At 43.8% G+C, this 23,552-nt stretch overlaps 2 protein-coding genes across 5 annotated transcripts; one reads left to right on the forward strand and one right to left on the reverse strand.

Annotated features, from left to right (window-relative positions):
• The first annotated feature begins 736 nt into the window (after positions 1-736).
• Positions 737-7,642, forward strand: LOC112235212 (serine/arginine-rich splicing factor 5). 4 transcript variants are annotated; one of them, XM_042301007.1, is made up of 9 exons: positions 737-868; positions 1,389-1,532; positions 1,820-1,890; positions 2,029-2,157; positions 2,521-2,550; positions 3,228-3,300; positions 5,170-5,243; positions 6,768-6,875; positions 7,006-7,642. In XM_042301007.1, exons 2-9 carry the CDS (start codon positions 1,407-1,409, stop codon positions 7,373-7,375), a joined length of 981 nt encoding a protein of 326 aa, XP_042156941.1. In that variant the 5' UTR covers positions 737-868; positions 1,389-1,406; the 3' UTR covers positions 7,376-7,642. The 4 variants fall into 4 exon arrangements, with proteins under 4 accessions (XP_042156941.1, XP_042156944.1, XP_042156943.1 ...); XM_042301009.1 differs by lacking the exon at positions 737-868 and adding an exon at positions 1,036-1,300; XM_042301008.1 differs by lacking the exon at positions 737-868 and adding an exon at positions 1,036-1,296.
• Positions 7,643-10,316: 2,674 nt separating this feature from the next.
• On the reverse strand, positions 10,317-22,416 carry LOC112235213 (sodium/bile acid cotransporter-like). Its single transcript, XM_042301011.1, has 8 exons — positions 22,337-22,416; positions 20,966-21,194; positions 20,699-20,785; positions 20,114-20,226; positions 15,652-15,856; positions 15,136-15,320; positions 14,638-14,840; positions 10,317-11,176 (listed from the first exon to the last, which is right to left on the reverse strand). The coding sequence occupies exons 2-8, from the start codon at positions 21,167-21,169 to the stop codon at positions 11,112-11,114; spliced, it is 1,062 nt and encodes a 353-aa protein (XP_042156945.1). The 5' UTR covers positions 21,170-21,194; positions 22,337-22,416; the 3' UTR covers positions 10,317-11,111.
• Between the last annotated feature and the right edge of the window lie 1,136 nt (positions 22,417-23,552).

The following is a 23,552-nucleotide window of genomic DNA, read 5'->3' on the forward strand; positions in this document are numbered from 1 at the left end:
TTTAATTTTATTGATTTGGCAAAACTGAACGGTTGGATCTCTACTTTTCTAAGAGGATTTTGACCTTCTGTAGTTTTCTATTTGTATTATTTAATCAGGCAAGTCGGTTAAGAACAAATTCTTATTTTCAATGATGACCTACGAACAAGTGGGTTAACTGCCTTGTTCAAGGGCAGAACGACAGATTTGTACCTTGTCAGCCCAGGGATTCGAGCCAGCAACCTTTTCAGTTACTGGCCCAACACTCTTAACCACTAGGCTACCCTGCCGCCCAACTTAGTCAGGAAGCAGAGAAGAATACACGGTTTATGAACAGCTGAATTGATGCCTAAAATAGGTCAAAACTGTGTTTTAAATGTTTTTTTATTCAACGGCCCAAAGACTGACATAATAATAGTAATGTAGTAAAAAAAAGTAAGCAGACTAAAAGATTGATATACCCATGTGTAGTAAACATATGGGTGAAACGCCTGTAGAGAACAGATACTTAAAAGGCCTACCTACTGTTACCTCAAGGACACTGCAGGACAACCACACCTGAGTGTACAGGGCGAATGTGTGTCTGTCCGTCAGTCACATTATCATGATACTGCACCCACCTAGTTGCGCATCTTACGAACAGTCAGTAAAGAGCCATGCCATGTTTTTTTTTTTGCACCCTGTCCTGTGACGAACAAACACCAAACCATTGTTTGATGTAGATGGTGAACCGTGTGACTGGGTGACATCTAGCGGCAGAGAGATGGTACTGCAGCGTGTCATTGAAAAGCCGAGAGAAAACGGGCTCCATTTTGTGTCCGTCTCGCAGTAAAAGCAGCAAGACAATCCCTCCGAAGGAAGGAACAAAAAAAAAAAAACAACACAAAAGGTATATTAACATTTGTACAATTTTTAAATGGACGAAAACTCATTTTAACAGCATTATTGCACTAGTATTGCCAGTGGGGAAACAATGTTTTTAACAAGCTAGGTAGGTTTGTTTATCTTGCGTTTGCAAAATGCAATCACAAGGTCCCCCCCCCCTCTAAAAAATGCACAATGTCTGTGTCGCAGCTCACGTTAAGGTCACAATAAACGCTCGGTTTTAAAACCTCTCCGGGATGAGTATACGCGGTTTATCACGTTTTAGGCATCTAAAATAGTGTATACTTTTTTTTTTAAAGTTAATACTCCCAATTTGTGTACTATATATAATTCTAGTTGGCTAAACATTGCTAATGTTGTGGGTGTAGCATTTAACCACGCAGAAAATATTGATGGTGTCGTTTGAGTTTCTTACAACATTCCTTCCACATAGTGGGTGGGGTTTCTTTTTTTTAGTTTCAAAATGTGTCATTTTAGGGAATTATTTTAAAATAATCAATTTGATTTACTCTGTTTTCGGATAGACATCTTTTACAGGCAGAATGAGTGGCTGCCGCATATTTGTCGGCCGGTTGAACCCGTCCGCCAGAGAGAAGGACGTGGAGAGATTCTTCAAAGGATACGGCCGCATCCGAGACATCGACCTCAAGAGGGGCTTTGGTTTTGTGGTAAAGTACACACACACACACACACACACCATGTAATGTCACACTGCGTTGTTCTTAGCCCTAGGTTAAGGAGGCAGTTAGGTCTTGGCTAAGTGCAGTGTGGACTCACATACAGGTTTTAGTTTTTGGGGGTCAGTATACACACACCATGAGGCACATATCTGAACCCTCAATTACGACCTCTACTTACTAGATAATTGATACCATAAGATAGTTACATGGTTTAGAAAACCTTGTAGACAGGAGGTCTAGAATAGATTTTCTGAATGTTATAATCTGTTCTCCAGGAGTTTGATGATCCTAGGGATGCTGAGGATGCAGTTTATGAGTTGGACGGCAAGGAGCTCTGCAATGAGAGGTAAAAGCAGCATCTCTGTTCATGATGGACATTTACACATCACCACGTTGGCTCACATATCAATAAATAGTCCTGGGTTATTATAACAGCATTCCATAACCTGTTCTGTGTCTTAAGGCCTCTTCTTTTTTCTCTCAGAGTGACCATTGAGCATGCTCGTGTGCGCCTGCGTGGTGGGCGAGGACGTGGTGGTGACAGAGGGGGAGGAGGAGGAGGAGGAGGCCGCTTCCCAGATCGCTATGGCCGTGGCTCCCAGGATAGTCGGAGGTACATGGACTTAAATATTATCAGCTAGCCTCTCTTACAAGTCTCAGTGTGGACTACCCACACTGGTCGCTAAACAAATAGATTTCAGAAGACCTTTTCACAAGAGGAGATTTTAGACAAAATATCCCCAAGGAGAAGAAGAAAAAACACATTTATTAAACCAACTTCAAAACTCTGCTTTCTGTGTTTGGCTTTCATAGTTTGTTTGTTCATCCCATGAGGAGCGCATACACAATGTAAATGCATACATACGGGGCATGCATATATCAGGTGATAGAAATATCGACGCCGGTACCAGAATTAAAATGAAAGTCTGTTTTTAATAATACTTCCTGTGGATATTTTGTCTCAAATTTCCATAAGGACCAACCAACCAAGTGGACCACCGGCAGAGTAAGTTCAAAGGACAGTTTATTCAACATTCTGTCTACACAAGGCACCTTTTGGAAATGTTTATTTTATTTTACCTTTATTTAACTAGGCAAATCAGTTAAGAACAAATTCAAATTTTCAATGACGGCCTAGGAACAGTTTAACTGCCTGTTCAGGGGCAGAACGACAGATTTGTACCTTGTCAGCTCGGGATTCGAACTTGTAACCTTTCGGTCCAATGCTCTAACCACTAGGCTACCCTGTCGCCCCGAAATGTGCAATGGATATAAATCAATGTAATCTAGGAGGTCAGTATCAGCTCAGTGGGAGGGGCAACACTGTTCTTTGTCATTGACTCTAATCCCAAATGGTACTATTTGATATTTCTAGTCAGAATCATGGGTCTGAATATAGAAAATCTGTATAGGTGTGTCGATCTAGTGTCTGTTAAGGATGTTAAACTATAATGAATGGACAATGGGAAACTGATCCTAGATCAGCACTTGAGGTGCTTGTGTTCTCTCTCTCCCACTACAACAAAATGTAATAGGCTACTAGTCAGGATGAACTCCAAGCTTCAGCTAGAAGGAAGGAACTAGCTGTGGATGACTCACCAATGGGTTTTAGCCCACTGTTATGGAACCACGGTTCTAGATTATCTGCAAGGTTTTCATACTTTTCTCTCTCTCCCACCACAGTAGGAACCCCCCACCGATGCGTACGGAGAACCGTCTCATCGTGGAGAACCTGTCATCTCGCGTCAGCTGGCAGGTGAGTTCCTTACCTGGGCGTGTCTGCTCATCTACTGTACCTGCCTGTTAGTAACAACACCAGGTGCTGAGTAATCAGAGGGAGAGAGTGACAATGCTCAGCTTTATACCTTATCTTCACTAGTAATGATCTCAAGGCAACTTGCCTGGTTCACTCCAGGTAAAGAAGTTCAGTCATGTTTTTTTCCTACGTTTATTGGAGAGAATGTAATAATATTTTAATGGGCTGAGAGCACATGCATATGAAAATCAGCAGCACTAGCCAAATGTGTTGTTGGTCTCATTTCTCCTTTACAAGTGATTTGAACTATAAGAGGCTATGTACTGAGAGCCCATCTAGCTCTCTCCTGAGAGCTTCCAGTGAAAATAACCAGCCATAGATATTTACTGCATCTAAAGAATACAGTTTGATTAGATACAAAAGAGAGGAAAAACAAAACTAATTTGTCTTGTTTATTTATTTTATTTTAACCAATTCTTCACCCCTTTATTTGCCAGCCTGACTGTTGTGTCGTATGGACGAGAGCGCTTCTTATGGTGGAGTTAACCCAATCAGGGTCCCTCTCTCTGGGTTGAGCCATGTCGTGCCAGCCAGAGTGCCTGTCGGCCTACTCCTAGTTGGTATCCTCCTGCTGGTCGTATGAGTGCTCCCTCCCTCGCTTGGTTGGGGGTGAGGTCCCACCCCCCCTGGGTCCCACTACCCACTCTGCTCTAGAAGCACTGGCGTGGCCGGCGACCACTTCGCTCGCACTCGCTGCCCCCCCCCCTCAACGGCGGGAGCACTGTGCTGACAGAGAGGGAGAAATCGCAAACAGAGAGGCAGAAAGAGAGGAAAGAGAGTCGATGATGGTGTTGATGGTGGCTGGCGTGTTGGCCTGATCGATGGTGGTTCGTAAATTTGAGAGGCTTCAATCGATCCATACAACCCCCTCCCCTCACCCCCTCCCCTCACCCCCTCCCCTCCCCGTGTGCTGTGATTCCGTCCGCACATCGTGAGCGGTGCCCAGAGGTGGATAAAATCTGCTGAGCGAGGTCACGAGAGGTCAAGGTTGGATGACGAGGTGCGATCAAGGTGGTTATGATGGTATGGTGGACTAGGAGAGTCTGCTGCGGCCCGCTCCAAGGGGGTCTCAGGTATTGGTTTCCTCTCTTCCTCTGTACTGAGCCTGAGAGGGGTGGGGGGGGTGCCGAGCCCTAGACATGGTACCCGTCCCAGGCGTTAGGGGGCAGGGAGCCCTGTGCCCTCGGCTCCTAGCTAGCAAGAGACAACCTCAACATGCTGCTCAACACAGCTTCTCTACTGTTCATGTTGTATTTGAACTGTTCTATGCAGTTGTTTAAAGTGAGTGGGGTCCAAGAATATACTTTTAATTCAAAATATTATCTTTTTTTATATCAACCTGACATCTTTTTGTCTTTTTTTTTTAATCTTCCTCCATTTTATAGACCCAATTTAGAGAGTGTTTGTTTTTTTTGTACTTCCGGGAAGATTTTAATTCTCATTTCCTTTTGCCAAAAGCTCTTTTCTCCTCGCAGCAAAGGAGTTTCTTAAGGAAGTGTGTGACATTTTCCAAACCGTTTCTGTCCATTTGGCTTGTCCCGTACATCAACATGCACACAGACACCTAACTGGTAAATGGAACAACTACTTTTAACACAATGACTTTGTTGCTGGACCAGGCAGCTAGTAGTAAGGTAAACTAGTAATTCTGCTGTGATCTCTGAGGTTCTTGGACCCCTCTCGTCATCTCTGTTAGTCTCTGTAGTTCCTCCTATGTTATCTAACCTTTTTTCTCTCATTGGTGAATATGATACATTATGTTGACAGTGTTGTCCTGGTCCGGTCCTAACTTGGCCTGTCGTTGTGTAGGACCTGAAGGATTTCATGAGACAGGCTGGGGAAGTCACGTTTGCAGACGCACACCGCCCCAAGCTCAACGAAGGGTAAGAATAACAAAATACTCTTCTTCCTCTGCCTGTAAACTACCTCTTCTTCCTCTGCCTGTAAACTACCTCTTCTTCCTCTGCCTGTAAACTACCTCTTCTTCCTCTGCCAGTAAACTACCTCTTCTTCCTCTGCCAGTAAACTACCTCTTCTTCCTCTGCCTGTAAACTACCTCTTCTTCCTCTGCCTGTAAACTACCTCTTCTTCCTCTGCCTGTAAACTACCTCTTCTTCCTCTGCCTGTAAACTACCTCTTCTTCCTCTGCCAGTAAACTACCTCTTCTTCCTCTGCCTGTAAACTACCTCTTCTTCCTCTGCCTGTAAACTACCTCTTCTTCCTCTGTAAACTACCTCTTCTTCCTCTGCCTGTAAACTACCTCTTCTTCCTCTGCCTGTAAACTACCTCTTCTTCCTCTGCCTGTAAACTACCTCTTCTTCCTCTGCCTGTAAACTACCTCTTCTTCCTCTGCCTGTAAACTACCTCTTCTTCCTCTGCCTGTAAACTACCTCTTCTTCCTCTGCCTGTAAACTACCTCTTCTTCCTCTGCCTGTAAACTACCTCTTCTTCCTCTGCCTGTAAACTACCTCTTCTTCCTCTGCCTGTAAACTACCTCTTCTTCCTCTGCCAGTAAACTACCTCTTCTTCCTCTGCCTGTAAACTACCTCTTCTTCCTCTGCCTGTAAACTACCTCTTCTTCCTCTGCCTGTAAACTACCTCTTCTTCCTCTGCCTGTAAACTACCTCTTCTTCCTCTGCCTGTAAACTACCTCTTCTTCCTCTGCCTGTAAACTACCTCTTCTTCCTCTGCCTGTAAACTACCTCTTCTTCCTCTGCCTGTAAACTACCTCTTCTTCCTCTGCCTGTTCCTCTTCTTCCTCTGCCTGTAAACTACCTCTTCTTCCTCTGCCTGTAAACTACCTCTTCTTCCTCTGCCTGTAAACTACCTCTTCTTCCTCTGCCTGTAAACTACCTCTCTTCTCTGCCTCTGCCTGTAAACACCTCTTCTTCCTCTGCCTGTAAACTACCTCTTCTTCCTCTGCCTGTAAACTACCTCTTCCTCTGCCTGTAAACTACCTCTTCTTCCTCTGCCTGTAAACTACCTCTTCTTCCTCTGCCTGTAAACTACCTCTTCTTCCTCTGCCTGTAAACTACCTCTTCTTCCTCTGCCTGTAAACTACCTCTTCTTCCTCTGCCTGTAAAACCTCTTCTTCCTCTGCCTGTAAACTACCTCTTCTTCCTCTGCCAGTAAACTACCTCTTCTTCCTCTGCCTGTAAACTACCTCTTCTTCCTCTGCCTGTAAACTACCTCTTCTTCCTCTGCCTGTAAACTACCTCTTCTTCCTCTGCCTGTAAACTACCTCTTCTTCCTCTGCCTGTAAACTACCTCTTCTTCCTCTGCCTGTAAACTACCTCTTCTTCCTCTGCCTGTAAACTCGCCAACATCCACATACTCCTAAAACGTTTTCCATTCAACCTTGTCAGTTGTATTCCACTGATCTGTTGTTTCGTCTTGTCGGTCTTCAGGGTGGTTGAGTTCGCTTCTTACAGCGATCTGAAAAACGCCCTTGAGAAGCTGTCTGGCAAGGAGATCAATGGAAGGAAAATCAAGCTGATCGAGGCAGCTAAGAAGAGGTGAGTGGTCTGGAGAATAAGCCCTTCTAGATGTTTCTACTAGTGTTTCCTCTCAGGAACTGAGGACGGCAGTGTCAGTAAAGTGATGATACGGTTGGTTTCACCTTTACCCCTCTTCCTCTTCCTCCAGGGGTTCCAGGAGTCGTTCCCGTTCAGAGAGCTCTTCTCGTTCTCGCTCCCGTTCTCGTAACCGGTCCCCGTCCCGCTCCAGGACCCCTCGTCGTTCCAGGTCCCACTCCCCCAAAGCCCGCTCCCCCAAGAGGGACTACAAACGCTCTCGTTCTCGTTCCCACAGCGGCTCCCCAGCGCCCCGTGCTGCTGCCCCTGGCTCCCCACCCCCGAGGGCCAAAGAGACCTCTTCCTCCTCCTCCTCTAAACGGCCCTCTAAGCCCAGCAAGTCTGCCTCCCCCAACTCCCCTCCCCCTGCACAGCGTGCGCCTTCCAGGTCTCCTTCCAGGTCTCGTGGCTCTCGCTCTCCGTCTACGGACAGCCGCCACTGAGAACACCTAGCGCAGGAGTATACACATTTTAAAATAAACACACACCGCGTACATAAATACTCCCATTCAGACAAAACAGGACAGGGCAGGAACTGTTTTACCCAGCGGTTCTTGCCTGGTGTCCCTGTATTTTCCCCTCCATGTTTCCTCCCTCCACTCTTCTCTTCTGACATAGCTGATCTTTGACCTACTTTTGTATGGTGGGTGTTCTCAGTAAAAGCTTGGCTCTTGCTGTGAACACAATGAGGGCTTTGTTTTCAATTTGAGCATCAAGTCTAAAACCTTCTGTGGGTTTTGGTTAGTATTTTTATTTGTAATAATGGATGTAATTCTTGGTAAGGTATTACATAATTTTTTTTTTATCATTCAACGCTCGTGTGGTGACTCCCCACTCTACCGGCTTTTGTTTGTCAGCTCTGATATCATGAGCTGTTGAGAATTCAAGTCCCGTTCCATGATGGCTATGAATGTGATTGGCTAAGGTTTTGGGTCGAGCCATTCTGATCTCAGTGTAGGGTTCTTTTTTGGGGGGGGTATCAGATTGTGATCTGTTTTTTTGGGGGGGGTATCAGATTGTGATCTGTTTTTTTGGGGGTATCAGATTGTGATCTGTTTTTTGGGGGGGTATCAGATTGTGATCTGTTTTTTTGGGGGGTATCAGATTGTGATCTTTTTTTTTGGGGGGGGGTATCAGATTGTGATCTGTTTTTTGGGGGGGGGGGTATCAGATTGTGATCTGTTTTTTGGGGGGGGTATCAGATTGTGATCTGTTTTTTTGGGGGGTATCAGATTGTGATCTTTTTTTTTTTTGGGGGGTTTATCAGATTGTGATCTGTTTTTGGGGGGTTTTATCAGATTGTGATCTGTTTTTTGGGGGGTTTATCAGATTGTGATCTGTTTTTTTGGGGGGTTTATCAGATTGTGATCTGTTTTTTTGGGGGGTTTATCAGATTGTGATCTGTTTTTGGGGGAGGGGGTATCAGATTGTGATCTGTTTTTGGGGGAGGGGGTATCAGATTGCGATCTGTTTTTGGGGGAGGGGGTATCAGATTGCGATCTGTTTTTTGGGGAGGGGGTATCGGATTGTGATCTGTGTTTTTGGGGGAGGGGTATCGGATTGTGATCTGTGTTTTTGGGGGAGGGGGTATCAGATTGTGATCTTTTTTTTTTTGGGGGGGTATCAGATCGTGATCTGTTATTTTGGGGGGGGTATCAGATTGTGATCTGTTATTTGGGGGGGCAATAAAGGTCCTCGTTTAAGACGTCTGGTGAAAACATTGTGGCTGCGTTATTATTTAACCCGTTTTGTATTGACCGTTTAAACGGTTGGTTAGGGTTCGATGCACACCGCCATTTAACCCGTTTTGTATTGACCGTTTTAAACGGAGTGGTTGTCTGTGTCTGTACTCTTTGTTTCTATAGAGCATTATACACGTTTCCTTTCACATAGGTATTGTAATGAAGCATCGACACAACCTAGAGAATAGTTTGGAAAGTAACTATTTTTAATGCTAAATGAAGTCTTTGGTTTGTTTTTGTTTTTCTCTCTCCGTGTTCAATATGAGGGTTGTAATTTGTACTTAATTGAAAAAGAACAAGACACAGCAAACGACAAATGAAAACAGTTTTAAATAAAACATCCAAGCCATTTTGTATGTCAGAACTTGAAGAATAAAGGTAAACTTCTACAAAGAGTTGTGCCACTGTTTATAAAATGTTCTTAGTCATGGATTTAGATTATATTTTATTGTTTGAAACGTTCAGTATTACAATGTATATAGCTTGTACACACAGACATACTGCACTAGCTTGCCTTGATCATAAATGCACGTGTAGTACAGACGGTACGTACTTTTAATTACCAATTCCTTTCCCTGAAATGTGTCATACAGTAGTCAATTGGCGCAATCGCTCCACCTGTTCCTCCACCGACAGCAGCCGTGCCTCAGCATCAATGGAGACTCCGATTGTAAATGCAGTTGCTGGGGGTGTTTTCAAGTCGACTGTACATATCGTAGTGGTTCACGGTAAATCATCAGACTGATGTGATTGTTTCTGGATGCTCGGAGAGAAATACTGATCAATCGGAGAGAAATACCGATCATTCGGGGAGAAATGTTGATCAATCGGAGAGATACAGATCACCCGGAGAGAGATACTGATCATTTGGAGAAATACCGATCAATTGGAGAGATACTGATCAATCGGAGAGAAATACCGGCCATTCGGAGAGAAATACTGATCATCCGGAGAGAAATACCGATCAACCGGAGAAATACCGATCATCCGGAGAGAGATACCGACCATTCGGAGAGAGATACCGATCATCCGGGGGAGAGATACCGATCATCCGGGGGAGAGATACCGATCACCCGGGGAGAGATACCGATCATTCGGGGAGAGATACCGATCATTCGGGGAGAGATACCGATCATTCGGGGAGAGATACTGATCATTCGGAGAGCGATACCGATCATTCGGAGAGAGATACCGATCATTCGGAGAGAGGTACCGATCATCCGGAGAGAGATACTGATCGTTCGGAGAGAGATACTGATCGTTCGGAGAGAGATACTGATCCTTCGGAGAGAGATACTGATCATTCGGAGCATGAATTCCGGAACATTCTGTGACCGTTAGGGATCCCTGTTAGTTCAGCCGATGCAGCAGCCACTCTGCCTGGGCTACAAAAACATTAAGGCACTTACATAACACAGTACATCATAGTTACATTCTGCATTGTACATATGTGGTGTATAATACCACCATACAACAATATTACAATGTTTGTGTGCATATGCATGTGTCTGTACCTTTTTGTGTCTCTTCACAGTCCCCACTGTTCTATCAGGTATATTTTTACCTGTTTTTAAATCTAATTTTACTACTTGCATCAGTTACCTGATGTGGAATAGAGTTCCATGTGGTCATGGCTCTATGTAGTACTGTCCACCTCCCATAGTCTGTTCTGGACTTGGGGACTGTGAAGAGACCTCTGGTGGCATGTCTTGTGGGGTACATGTCTTATGGGATGTCTTATGGCATGTCTTATGGGTGTCAGAGCTGTGTGCCAGTAGTTTAGACAGACAACTTCTAGCCTTGATTTTTGACTCTGATACCATATCTACAGTCTTTCACCTTTTAATGTGTATAGTGTTACATACTAGGTGTTGTCCAATGAATTCCTGTAATCACTCCGGCTTCAAATCAGGGTTGATTGGAAAAAGCTGTTCAAAAGAGGATAATGCATATCTTTGTACTCCCTGACAAAGGCCATGCAGCCAAATTGTGTCAAGTTTTTAATCTTTGTTTCCACTGAACATGCCATTCAAATAAAGGCATTTTAATGAATTATATGAATAGTACCTTGGATCTCAGTGCATTCAGCTTGTCAACACTTCTTACAAAAACAAGTAGTGATGAAGTCTCTGCTCCACTTTGAACCAGTGCGGAATGACTTTTGCTTCCCTCCAGGCCTGAGGGAACACACTTTCTAGTAGGCTTAAATTGAAGATGTGGCAAATAGGAGTGGCAATATCGTCCGCCATTATCCTCAGTCATTTTCAATCCAAGTTGTCAGAGCCCCGATGGCTTGTCATTGTTGGTAGACAACAATCATTTGTTCACCTCTTCCACACTCACTTTACGGAATTCAAAATTACAATGCTTGTCTATCATCATTCGGTCACTTATACTTGGATGTGTAGTGTCAGCGTTTGCTCTGAATTCTATCTGATCAAATGGCCACATCGCTGGGCTGGCCGGCTTCCTCTAACTTCACTGCCTCGTACACCCGCTTCTCTGTGGGGGGGAGAGAGAGAAAATTACTCTTTACATTTGAATGATTAGCAGGACAGGAAATGGTCCAATTCACACATTTATCAAAACATGTGGTCAGGCCTCCCGGGTGGCGCAGCGGTCTAAGGCACTGCATCGCAGTGCTAGCTGTGCCACCAGAGATTCTGGGTTCGAGCCAAGGCTCTGTTGCAGCCGGCTGCAACCAGGAGGCCCGTGGGGCGGCGCACAATTGGCCCAGGGTCGTCTGGATTAGGGAGGGTTTGGCCGGCAGGGATATCCTTGTCTCATCGTGCACTAGTGACTCCTGTGTCGGGCCGGGCGCAGTGCACGCTGACCAGGTCGCAAGGTGTACGGTGTTTCCTCCGACACGTTGGTGCGGCTGGCTCCCGGGTTGGATGTGCATTGTGTCAAGAAGCAGTGCGGCTTGGTTGGGTTGTGTTTCCGAGGACGCATGGCTCTTGACCTTCGCCTCTCCCGAGTCCGTACGGGAGTTGCAGCGATGAGACAAGACTGTAACTACCAATTGGATACCACGAAATTGGGGAGAAAAAAAGGGGTAAAATAAATATTTTTAAAAAGAGAACAAACACGTGGTCCCTACTGCCTGAGAACATCCCTGGTCATCCCTACTGCCTCTGATCTGGTGATCCTTGGTCATCTCTACTGCCTGAGAACATCCCTGGTCATCTCTACTGCCTGAGAACATCCCTGGTCATCTCTACTGCCTGAGAACATCCCTGGTCATCTCTACTGCCTGAGAACATCCCTGGTCATCTCTACTGCCTGAGAACATCCCTGGTCATCTCTACTGCCTGAGAACATCCCTGGTCATCTCTACTGCCTGAGAACATCCCTGGTCATCTCTACTGCCTGAGAACATCCCTGGTCATCTCTACTGCCTGAGAACATCCCTGGTCATCTCTACTCTGAGAACATCCCTGGTCATCCCTACTGCCTGAGAACATCCCTGGTCATCCCTACTGCCTCTGATCTGGTGATCCTTGGTCATCTCTACTGCCTGAGAACATCCCTGGTCATCTCTACTGCCTGAGAACATCCCTGGTCATCCCTGCTGCCTGAGAACATCCCTGGTCATCTCTACTTCCTGAGAACATCCCTGGTCATCTCTACTGCCTGAGAACATCCCTGGTCATCTCTACTTCCTGAGAACATCCCTGGTCATCCCTACTGCCTGAGAACATCCCATGTCATCTCTACTGCCTGAGAACATCCCTGGTCATCTCTACTGCCTGAGAACATCCCTGGTCATCTCTACTGCCTGAGAACATCCCTGGTCATCTCTACTGCCTGAGAACATCCCTGGTCATCCCTACTGCCTGAGAACATCCCTGGTCATCCCTACTGCCTCTGATCTGGTGATCCTTGGTCATCTCTACTGCCTGAGAACATCCCTGGTCATCTCTACTGCCTGAGAACATCCCTGGTCATCCCTGCTGCCTGAGAACATCCCTGGTCATCTCTACTTCCTGAGAACATCCCTGGTCATCTCTACTTCCTGAGAACATCCCTGGTCATCTCTACTGCCTGAGAACATCCCTGGTCATCTCTACTGCCTGAGAACATCCCTGGTCATCCCTGCTGCCTGAGAACATCCCTGGTCATCTCTACTGCCTGAGAACATCCCTGGTCATCCCTGCTGCCTGAGAACATCCCTGGTCATCTCTACTGCCTGAGAACATCCCTGGTCATCTCTACTTCCTGAGAACATCCCTGGTCATCCCTACTGCCTGAGAACATCCCTGGTCATCCCTACTGCCTGAGAACATCCCTGGTCATCCCTACTGCCTCTGATCTGGAGGACTCACCAAACAGAGAACATCCCTGGTCATACCTACTAGCCTCTGATCTGGAGGACTCACTAAACAGAGAACATCCCTGGTCATCCCTACTGCTTCTGATCTGATGGACTCACTAAACAGAGAACATCCCTGGTCATCCCTACTGCCTCTGATCTGATGGACTCACTAAACAGAGAACATCCCTGGTAATCCCTACTGCCTTTGATCTGGTGGATCACTAAACAGAGAACATCCCTGGTAATCCCTACTGCCTTTGATCTGGTGGACTCACTAAACAGAGAACATCCCTGGTAATCCCTACTGCCTTTGGTCTGGTGGACTCACTAAACAGAGAACATCCCTGGTCATCCCTACTGCCTCTGATCTGGTGGACTCACTAAACAGAGAACATCCCTGGTCATCCCTACTGCCTCTGATCTGGAGGACTCACCAAACAGAGAACATCCCTGGTCATCCCTACTGCCTTTGATCTGGTGGATCACTAAACAGAGAACATCCCTGGTAATCCCTACTGCCTTTGGTCTGGTGGACTCACTAAACAGAGAACATCCCTACTGCCTTTGATCTGGTGGATCACTAAACACAAATGCATATTTTGTAAATGATGTATGAGTGTGGGAGTGCGCCCCTGACTATCCATGCATTTTAAAAACAAGACAATAGTGCCATCTGCTATGCTTAAAAGAAGGAATGTGAAATGATTTAACTTTTGAATATTTAAGTATATTTGAGCATTTCCATTTACTTTTGATACTTAAAGTATATTTAAAACCAAATACTTTTAGACTTTTACTCAAGTAGTATTTTACTGGGTTACTTTTACTTGAGTAACTTTCAATTAAGGTATCTATAATTTTACTCAAGTATGACAATTGGGTACTTTTCCCACCACTGGGTAGTAGAGAGGCTATCGCCTGACTAAATGACAGCAACTTAGACAGCTAAGATTGAACTGACATAACTAATGTAGTTTGTCACCTAGGAGACTGGGCCCTGTATTCCTGTACATAGCCCACCTATAATTTAGCCCAAACAACTACCTCTTTCCCTACTGTATTTATTTTATTTATTTATTTATTTTTGCTCTTTTGCACCCCATTATTTATATCTCTACTTTGCACATTCTTCCATTGCAAAACTACCATTCCAGTGTTTTACTTGCTATATTGTATTTACTTTGCCACCATGGCCTTTTTTTGCCTTTACCTCCCTTATCTCACCTCATTTGCTCACATCGTATATAGACTTGTTTATACTGTATTATTGACTATATGTTTGTTTTACTCCATGTGTAACTCTGTGTTGTTGTTGGTGTCGAACTGCTTTGCTTTATCTTGGCCAGGTCGCAATTGTAAATGAGAACTTGTTCTCAACTTGCCTACCTGGTTAAATAAAGGTGAAATAAATAAACACTTTTTTTTTTCAATCATAAAACATCTGAGAGTCCTGATCTAGGATCAGTTTGGCCTTCTAACAAAATAAAGAATAAGACCGGGGATACCTGATCTTAGATCAGTACTCCTCCTCTGAGACACTTTATGATTACATCAATTTTGTCATCACAAGGGACCTGATGTCCAGGTCTCAGACTAGATGCTTTTTGTAACTGTATCTCATTCAAAGACAAGAGTCAGTCAAGCCCACCTTTCTTTTTTGTTTTAAAGAACCTCTGGTGAACCCAGAAGAGGACGATGAGCAGTAAGGCCTCTCCCACTTGGAACACTATGTAGACTATCGGGAAGAGGTAGAGCGGACCGATCACATCGGGAGGGAACGCCACCTTCAAAATGGCGGAACACAGCTGGATGTTCTGACATCCCGTCTCCATGGCGATGGTCCTCTGCCCCCTGAGGAAAGAAGGAAGGATGTCCAAATAAGGATTTTATTGCTTGACATTGAATTCTAGCTGAGGTATATGAGTTTCTTTCCTCCAAGCATTTAGCATTAGAAATCTACTGAGTTGAAATGTACTTTTACCAGAGGAATAGAAAGATATGTTGTTGTTGTTTACTATAGAAAAACTTCACATGCAATCTATCAACATAATTATAATCTTGATCTTCACCATCATGGTAATCCTCATCCTAATCTTCATCAATATCATATTTTACCTTCAACATCATCCTCATCACCATGACTTACGATCTGTTGACTCTGAACAGGTATGAAAGGATGTATCCTAAAGAGTAGCCAATGAGGGGCATGAGGGCAGCAGTGGCCATTAGTTGAGGGGACAGGACGGTCAGCATCACATTCATTCTTCCTCTGGTCACGCTGGCCAATAGGCCGATCACTACCATGGATATCAACAGGAGGGACAGACCGATCTGAAGAGCAGGAGGACATTCAGCCACGAACTGTATATTATTATCAATTTATGCTGGGCTGTCTAAAACAACCTGTATGTTTTTAATGTTTTGAACTTTTAAAATGAGGCCCTTTACCAGATGTGTTTTTCAACAAGATTGTAAATCTAACTGTAAACCTAACTACCCAGTTGAAGATATTACTCAAAAGCTAGCCTCGAAGCCCTCCAGGCTTCCCTAAAACAGGAAGGGAGTTTCCCTAAAACTCCTCCAAGGAAGGCATGACAACGACATGATTTTGGAGGTATGGCAACACGAGACTACCCAAAACGCAGACCATTATCGGTCATACCTTGGTAATGGTCTTGGAGTACTGCGGCCTGTAGAAGTTGATGAGGATGCCGATGCCACAAGGGAACAGAGTCATGACCAGGGCCAGAGTGATGCCAGCGTAGGGGACAGCACTCTCCAGGTTGGAGAATCCCTGGCAGTATAGGTAGAGGAGCAGTGGCATCATACCCAGGGCTAGAACTGTAGAGCAGGTAGTCATCACAATACTGAGGAGGAAAAGAGGGAGAAAGAGAGAGAAGGAGGGAGAGACAGAGTGGGGGGGATGGATGGAGAGAGAGAGTGAGGGGAGGGTAGAAATAATGAGAGGGCGGGAGAGAAGGAGGGATGGATGGAGAGAGAGAGGGGGAGATAGAGAAAGGGAAGAAGAGAGGAGGAGGGAAAGGGGGAGAGAGAGGGATAGAAAGAGAGAGGGGGAGGGGGAGAGATAGAAAGAGGGGGAGAGAGAAAGGGAAGGAGAGAGAGGAGGAGGGAAAGGGAGAGAGAGAGAGAGATAGAGGGGGGAGAGAGAGATAGAAAAGGGGGATAGAGAAAGGGAAGGAGAGAGAGGAGGAGGGAAAGGGGGAGAGAGAGAGAAAGAGAGAGAGGGATAGAAAGAGAGAGGGGGAGGGGGAAGAGAGAGGGAGAGATAGAGGGGGAGGGGGGGATAGAAAGAGGGAGATAGAGGAAGGGAAGGAGAGAGAGGAGGGAAGGGGGAGAGGGAGAGATAGTCGTGTACAAACAGCAGGGTTAGTTACGTATGTGTGTATTTCCATTCTTCCTAACCTGGCGAACGTGATGTTATGGTACCAGAGCCACGCTCGATATTACACATTGACAGAACGTGGAACAACACATGGCTGTGACCTTGAAATCACAACTCAGACATTTCTCTATTGGGTCAATGCCAAGGGGGCAGTCACCTCAATAGAAGGGTTAGTTGACAATGTCGGGAAAACTAAGTGCAAGTTTCAAAGGGTCAGAAGTCCATGTGTTGTGATTCTGGATGACCATAGACCTAGCAACAATGACGTTTCAGCTCCTTGTATCTTGATACCATGTCTTGTTTTGAGTTGTTTTGAATAATGACATATCTAATCCTAATATGGTAATACATTCGCTAGTTAGCTAACCAAACAACTGTAACCATGTTTTTTCTGAGACTCATTGTGCAAATGTAGTTATGTTTTCAATAAACATTTGGAGACTAACTAAAGTCAGCAATCTAAGCCAAACCCCATCTGTTTTGTCCTATACTTCTGCAAGCATCTGTTTTGTTGCTAAACAACCAACTATAGTGTCATTCCGGTTGTTCTGTTATCTAGTTTGTCTTTTTCTGTGGATAATGTTATACTTTAATTTTAAAAAACAGTAAGAAAAATATCTGAAATCTGAATCTATTTGTCCTGTATCCTGACAGACAGCACTCGTGTATATGTCATCTCTGCACACATAAACAAGAGACTAGTGTGAGTCAAATATTTGGCAGTTGGCATTATTAATAATTAACAGTAGTGTTACGGATACAGGTATCCTGTGTCTGTGTGTGTGTATCCTGTGTGCTTTTCTCTCCTTCTCCCCTCACAGGTGAAAATCATCACTCCCCAATCAGTCAATCATCAATCAGAAGACACACCTCCTCCTGTTTCCTACCCTATCACAGTTAATTTTCCTTTGGTTTCATTTGTTTGCTCTAGAGCTCAATCTCTCTGTAAATGCCATGTCTGTAGATCTCTGTGTTTCACTCTCTCTTTGTGTCCCTCTCTTTTTGTGTCCCTCTCTTTTGTTTGAGCACCTCCATAGCACTTTGTCATCCCCTGTGAGTATTGTTTTGGTTATGGTGTTTGTTTGTTGCTGGTGGGAAAAGGGGGAAACCAAGACAAGTCGCCCATGGGCATACACTACCCGTAGGTAGACTTTGTTAAAAACACTAGTTAGAACTGGGCGGACCACCCACTGTATTTTTGGTTAGTTAGCTGTTGTTAAAGTAGGCTAGTCTAGCTTAGGGGTGTTTTTGTATATTTATTGTTTCATTCCTTGGGTCCAGCTCAGCCCCTTTTTCTGTTCCCCCCCATTACCGTGTGTTTATAAATAAACCTGGAGTTTGACGGTAGATTTCTGTTGTCGTGGTTATTTCGTTCACACTTTTACTTTGTCACAATAATAATTTGCATGAGTTATGTTACGGGTCTCATTACCATCCCCCCTAGACTGTCGGGCCAAAAGGGATTCGTAACAAGTAGGCAAGTCCTTGAGACAGTCAGAGACAGTGTTCATTCAGATGATACCTACAGGGGTAGTTAGAGGAGTAAAATCTCCTCTGCATCTCTAGGTATCGTGTCCTAGTAGAGGTTTCCAGGTATGCTGTGAAACCGAAGGGGTTAATGACCGACCAGGTGGTTAAAACAAGGGTGAAAGGTGTGACGCGGTATCTGATGACGTTGATTAATATCTATGATAATTATGTTAAGGTCTTGGACGGGTAGTGTCCAATAGAGGAGTTGGGGATCTGCCGGTTCAAACTAAAACATGGGATGGAATTCATTCATGGGATGGATGGGGTGTCTGATGGTGGAATTCATTCATGGGATGGATTGGGTGTCTGATGGTGGAATTCGTTCATGGGATGGATGGGGTGTCTGATGGTGGAATTCATTCATATAATAGTTTTATAATCTGGGTCAGGGATCATCAACTAGATTCAGCCACGGGCTATTTTTTTCTTAAGCGGATGGTCAGGTGACCGGAATGTATAGTAACACACCAATAAGAAGGGACTTGGGCCAAGAAACACACACAATGGACATTAGACCGGTAGAAATCTGTCCTTTGGTCTGATGAGTCCAAATTTGAGATTTTTGATTCCAACCGCTGTGTCTTTGTGAGACGCAGAGTAGGTGAACGGATGATCTCTGCATGTGTGGTTCCCACCGTGAAGCATGGAGGAGGAGGTGTGATGGTGTGGGGGTGCTTTGCTTGTGACACTGTCAGCATGGCTACCACAGCATTCTGCAGCGATACGCCATCCCATCTGGTTTGCACTTATCATTTGTTTTACAACAGGACAATGACCCAACACACCTCCAGGCTGTGTAAGGGCTATTTGACCAAAAAGGAGAGTGATGGAGTGCTACATCAGATGACCTGGCCTCCACAATCACCCAAACTCAATCCATTTGAGATGGTTTGGGATGAGTTGGACCGTAGAGTGAAGGAAAATCAGCCAATAAGTGCTCAGCATATGTGGGAACTCCTTCAAGACTCTTAGAAAAGCATTCCTCATGAAGCTGGTTGAGAGAATGCCAAGAGTGTGCGAAGCTGTCATCAAGGCAAAGGGTGGCTATTTCGAAGAATCTCAAATATAAATATATTTTGATTTGTTTAACACTTTTCTTGGTTACTACATGATTTCATATGTGTTATTTTATAGTTCAAATGTCTTCACTATTATTCTACAATAAAGAAAAACCCTTGAATGAGGTGTGTCTAAACCTTTGACTGGTACTGTATATACATTATAATTACTGGGGATGCATAAAACCACCCATGAGAAAAATTCGGCCCATAGGCCACCAATTAGGGGACCTTGATCTAGGTCAATGTAAGCCAGTAATTACCAAGGCATGAATGTAGATCTGAGAACAGACTAATTACCAAGGCATGAATGTAGATCTGAGAACAGACTAATTACCAAGGCATGAATGTAGGTCTGAGAACAGACTAATTACCAAGGCATGAATGTAGGTCTGAGAACAGGCTAATTACCAAGGCATGAATGTAGGTCTGAGAACAGACTAATTACCAAGGCATGAATGTAGGTCTGAGAACAGACTAATTACCAAGGCATGAATGTAGGTCTGAGAACAGACTAATTACCAAGGCATGAATGTAGGTCTGAGAACAGACTAATTACCAAGGCATGAATGTAGGTCTGAGAACAGGCTAATTACCAAGGCATGAATGTAGGTCTGAAAACAGGGTGATTACCAAGGGTTTTCTAATGATCAATTATCCTTTTAAAATGATAAACTTGGATTAGCTAACACAATGTGCCATTGGAACACAGGAGTGATGGTTGCTGATAATGGTCCTCTGTACGCCTATGTAGATATTCCATTAAAAATCTGCCGTTTCCAGCTACAATAGTCATTTACAACATAAACAATGTATACACTGTATTTCCGATCAATTTGATGTTATTTTAATGGACAAAAAATGTTGCTTTTCTTTCAAAAACAAGGACATTTCTAAGTCACCCCAAACTTTTGAATGGTAGTGTGTGTAAAATGAGATGTAGTTACCAGGAATATGTCAAATTTGGGGAACAGTCAGTGACTAATGAGACCAGTCTTTAGGGTGGAGACCCAGTCAGAAACAAGATGATTTTCACCTGAACGTTAATGCCACACTGTGATAACGGAAACATTTGGAGGAGAACCGATCAAAGTGTATAGAGGTTCATGTGAATAGTTAAGAATGTTGTCTACCTGAGGTTCATGTCTCCCTTCAGTGCCAGGGCCAGTATATTGGAGATGTTTCCCCCTGGACAGCATCCACAGATCAGCACCGCTACAGCCTCCATCGGCCCCAGCTGTAACACCTGAAGACACAGGACAGGACGCACACCTGAGGCTACACTGAACAGCTTGGCATAGTCCTGTCCTGTCATTCCTGAAGGCCTGGGAGCCAGACTGTAAAACGCCAAGACAGCTATGGAAACTAATAACCTGAGCCAATGAGAAATACTAGCCTGAGCCAATGAGAAATACTAGCCTGAGCCAATGAGAAATACTAGCCTGAGCCAATGAGAAATACTGACCTGAGCCAATGAGAAATACTAACCTGAGCCAATGAGAAATACTAACCTGAGCCAATGAGAAATACTAACCTGAGCCAATGAGAAATACTAACCTGAGCCAATGAGAAATACTAGCCTGAGCCAATGAGAAATACTAGCCTGAGCCAATGAGAAATACTAGCCTGAGCCAATGAGAAATGCTAACCGTAGCCAATGAGAAATGCTAACCTTAGCCAATGAGAAAAACAAACCTTAGCCAATGGGAAAAACGAACCTTAGCCAATGAAAAGGCAGTGAGGGGCATTACCCCGAACTGTGCCACCACTGCGATGGCTACTCCTTTAGGTTTCAGAATGTGGGTCTATAGAAATAGATTAATAACAATATTAAATGTTATGAATATAATATTTCATTTGTATACATTTCATAAACCTTAAAACTGCTTTAATCACAAAAAAAACCTAAAAGAAAGAAAATGAAATTAACCACAAAAAGTCTGAAACAACCAGAAACTAGATATGAACACCATCATGAGAATCACCTTGATCTTGGACACCTCCATGGTACAGCCCAGTGAAACCATGGTGATGAAGAGGGCTACTATGATGGTGAAGCTGATGGTCTGGTCTATTATGGGTGGCAGGGGGGGGAAGTGGGTTGGTGTGATGTTGAAAAGTAAACTGTCATTGGACGCCAGGTACTGATAAGAGAACACCCCCATGGCTGTGTCAATGGTATCTTCCATTTGTATCTTCTTCTCTGGTTGGAGCCTTTGACAGAGAGAGAAGGGGGTTTGATTCTATTTGGCAAAAATCCTTCAAATTCCAGTCCTTTGTCCTCAAAATACTATTGACTAAACCATTGCTTGCAGCATACTAGTCTAGCCTGTCTTGTAAATATAAAATTAAAGATTTACAGCAGGTAATACTCACATTCTGTATCTCACTATCTCCTAGTTAATGATCTGTTTTTGAATGCTGTTTGTTGCTTCTGCATGAGTTATGCAGGCAGTTTCATGTCTTCAGGTTAAATCTCTGTGACATTCAGAGACAGTACCGCCTTTTGACTTTGCTTTCCCACCTCAAAGCATTACACCCCTTTGGCTTTGATGCCAAGCTGTTCACCTCATACCTCTCTACTCTCTATATCTCAGCCACATCCTCCCTTCCACTGCTGTGATGGATGTTGTTTTTAGTATGCTGCCTGTAGACTGTGTTCACATACTATTTAAACACACAATAACTACATACCACAACTCTCCTACCACTATTACTATAAGTCCACGAGAATGTTGATGTAGAATTGGTATTTGAATACTATGGAAAACTGTAAAAAAAAAAAAACATACATCTTGTGTTGAAAGTGTCAGACATTATTAGACCGGTAAAGGAAGAAGATCTTTACAAGGGAGCAGTCGGGAGGAGCTGTCTTCTTTTGAACGCATGGAAACTACCATATTGTAATTCCTTCATTAAAAGTAGACCATCGTTGTAAATAAGGATTAGTTCTTTAACTGACTTGCCTTGTTAAATAAAGGTGAAAAATAAAATAAATAAACATGGTCAAAAAAATGTCAAACCCTCATTTTTACTGAGAGTGCAAAAGTTGAGAATAGATGTAGGATCCAAATGGCCTCCTATTCCTAAAAAGTGCACTACCCTAAGAAAAATCAGTGCACTATATAAAGAATAGGTTGCTATTTGGGATACAGCCTAGGGCACCTGTCATGTTGTATGAGTCTCTTTGCAGTTCTTCCAGTGGATTATCCAGAAACATCCAACAGCATCAGACATGACACTAAACCCTGACTGCTTTCTCCTCTGAAAATGGAGTGAAACTACGAGCTGAAGTGAGAGTGTGAGTCAACTAATATATCATTTTTCACAATCAACACCAATATTTGGGTTCTTACCTTCTAGGTGTATGTCCCCCTTTCCTTCACACTGCCTGCGTTCGGTCGGTGTCGTCAAATGAAGTCCTTGTGTGATGTGGTCTGTGTGTGTGTGTGTGTGTGTTTTTGTGTGTGCGTGCGTGTGTGCGCGTGCGTGTGTGTGTGTGTGTGTGTGTGTGTGTGTGTGTGTGTGTGTGTGTGTGTGTGTGTGTGTGTGTGTGTGTGTGTGTGTGTGTGTGTGTGTGTGTGTGCGTGCGTGTGTGTGTGTGTGTGTGCGTGTGTGTGTGTGTGTGTGTGTGTGTTTGTTTGTGTGTGTGCGCGTGTGTGTGTGTGTGCGTGTGTGACCTTATTGCAGCTGTATACAAAGCAATGAGATGTGCCATATAAAAACCCTGAAGTGCTGTGTTATGTCAGTATGTACTACTAGGTCACCACAGACAACGTAACCATTGACTCTGTATTCATGTAAAATTACTGTCCAGTGTTAGGTAATGTTTCTCACAAGCTGTCTTACACAAGGTAATAAACCAGAAGCAGAGAAACGACATTAATGCCTCTGAGCTGGAGTGTCCATTAGCGCCATCTAGTGTTTCCTTGAAGTACCCGGATTGAAGACGACAAAAGAGATAATAAACAGTAATACATCATTAATTCAGCACTGGAACGCAGCTGTTTCAATCTTTTATTCAATGACACCTTGAAGATTCATTAAAACATATACAACTAGGGTTCTCAAACAAGTTTTTTATTTTTATTGAGTTAATCACAGGATTTGATGTGATTTATTATTTTTTTTTTAAATAAAAAATCCTTACGAGAATATTGACCTCTTAATTTTGTCCAAAGTAATGAAAAGCAAAAGATTTGGTACATTGATAAAGCCAACCTTCTTTTAACCTCATTGTCAACTTGTTTTGACATCTCATTGTTGTTTCTGGCTGTATAGCCGATGTATTTGGGATGTTTTCAGTGTACAGTGTACTGTATTTTACACGCATTCACAAAATGAGATGAATCACATTAAAAATAAAATAAAAGTGCACTAAAATTACAAACAGTTAACTAACTCTGACAGCCCTAATAAGTAGATAGTAGATTGCACTGATGACCTCTGACAGCCCTAATAAGTAGATAGTAGATTGCACTGATGACCTCTGACAGCCCTAATAAGTAGATAGTAGATTGCACTGATGAACTCTGACAGCCCTAATAAGTAGATAGTAGATTGCACTGATGA

This window comes from Oncorhynchus tshawytscha, linkage group LG18, assembly GCF_018296145.1.
Source record: "Oncorhynchus tshawytscha isolate Ot180627B linkage group LG18, Otsh_v2.0, whole genome shotgun sequence".
Taxonomy (NCBI): Eukaryota; Metazoa; Chordata; class Actinopteri; order Salmoniformes; family Salmonidae; genus Oncorhynchus; species Oncorhynchus tshawytscha.

Coding starts and splice junctions, on each gene's coding strand:
- LOC112235212 (XM_042301007.1), top strand. CDS start 1,407: ATGAGTGGCTGCCGCATATTTGTCGGCCGGTTGAACCCGTCCGCCAGA. Junction 1,533..1,819: donor AGAGGGGCTTTGGTTTTGTG/GTAAAGTACACA, acceptor TCTGTTCTCCAG/GAGTTTGATGATCCTAGGGA. Junction 2,551..3,227: donor CCAAGTGGACCACCGGCAGA/GTAAGTTCAAAG, acceptor CTCCCACCACAG/TAGGAACCCCCCACCGATGC.
- LOC112235213 (XM_042301011.1), bottom strand. CDS start 21,169: ATGGAAGATACCATTGACACAGCCATGGGGGTGTTCTCTTATCAGTAC. Junction 20,227..20,698: donor CTGCCTTTTCATTGGCTAAG/GTTCGTTTTTCC, acceptor CTGTGTCTTCAG/GTGTTACAGCTGGGGCCGAT. Junction 14,841..15,135: donor CTGTTCAGAGTCAACAGATC/GTAAGTCATGGT, acceptor TTCTTTCCTCAG/GGGGCAGAGGACCATCGCCA.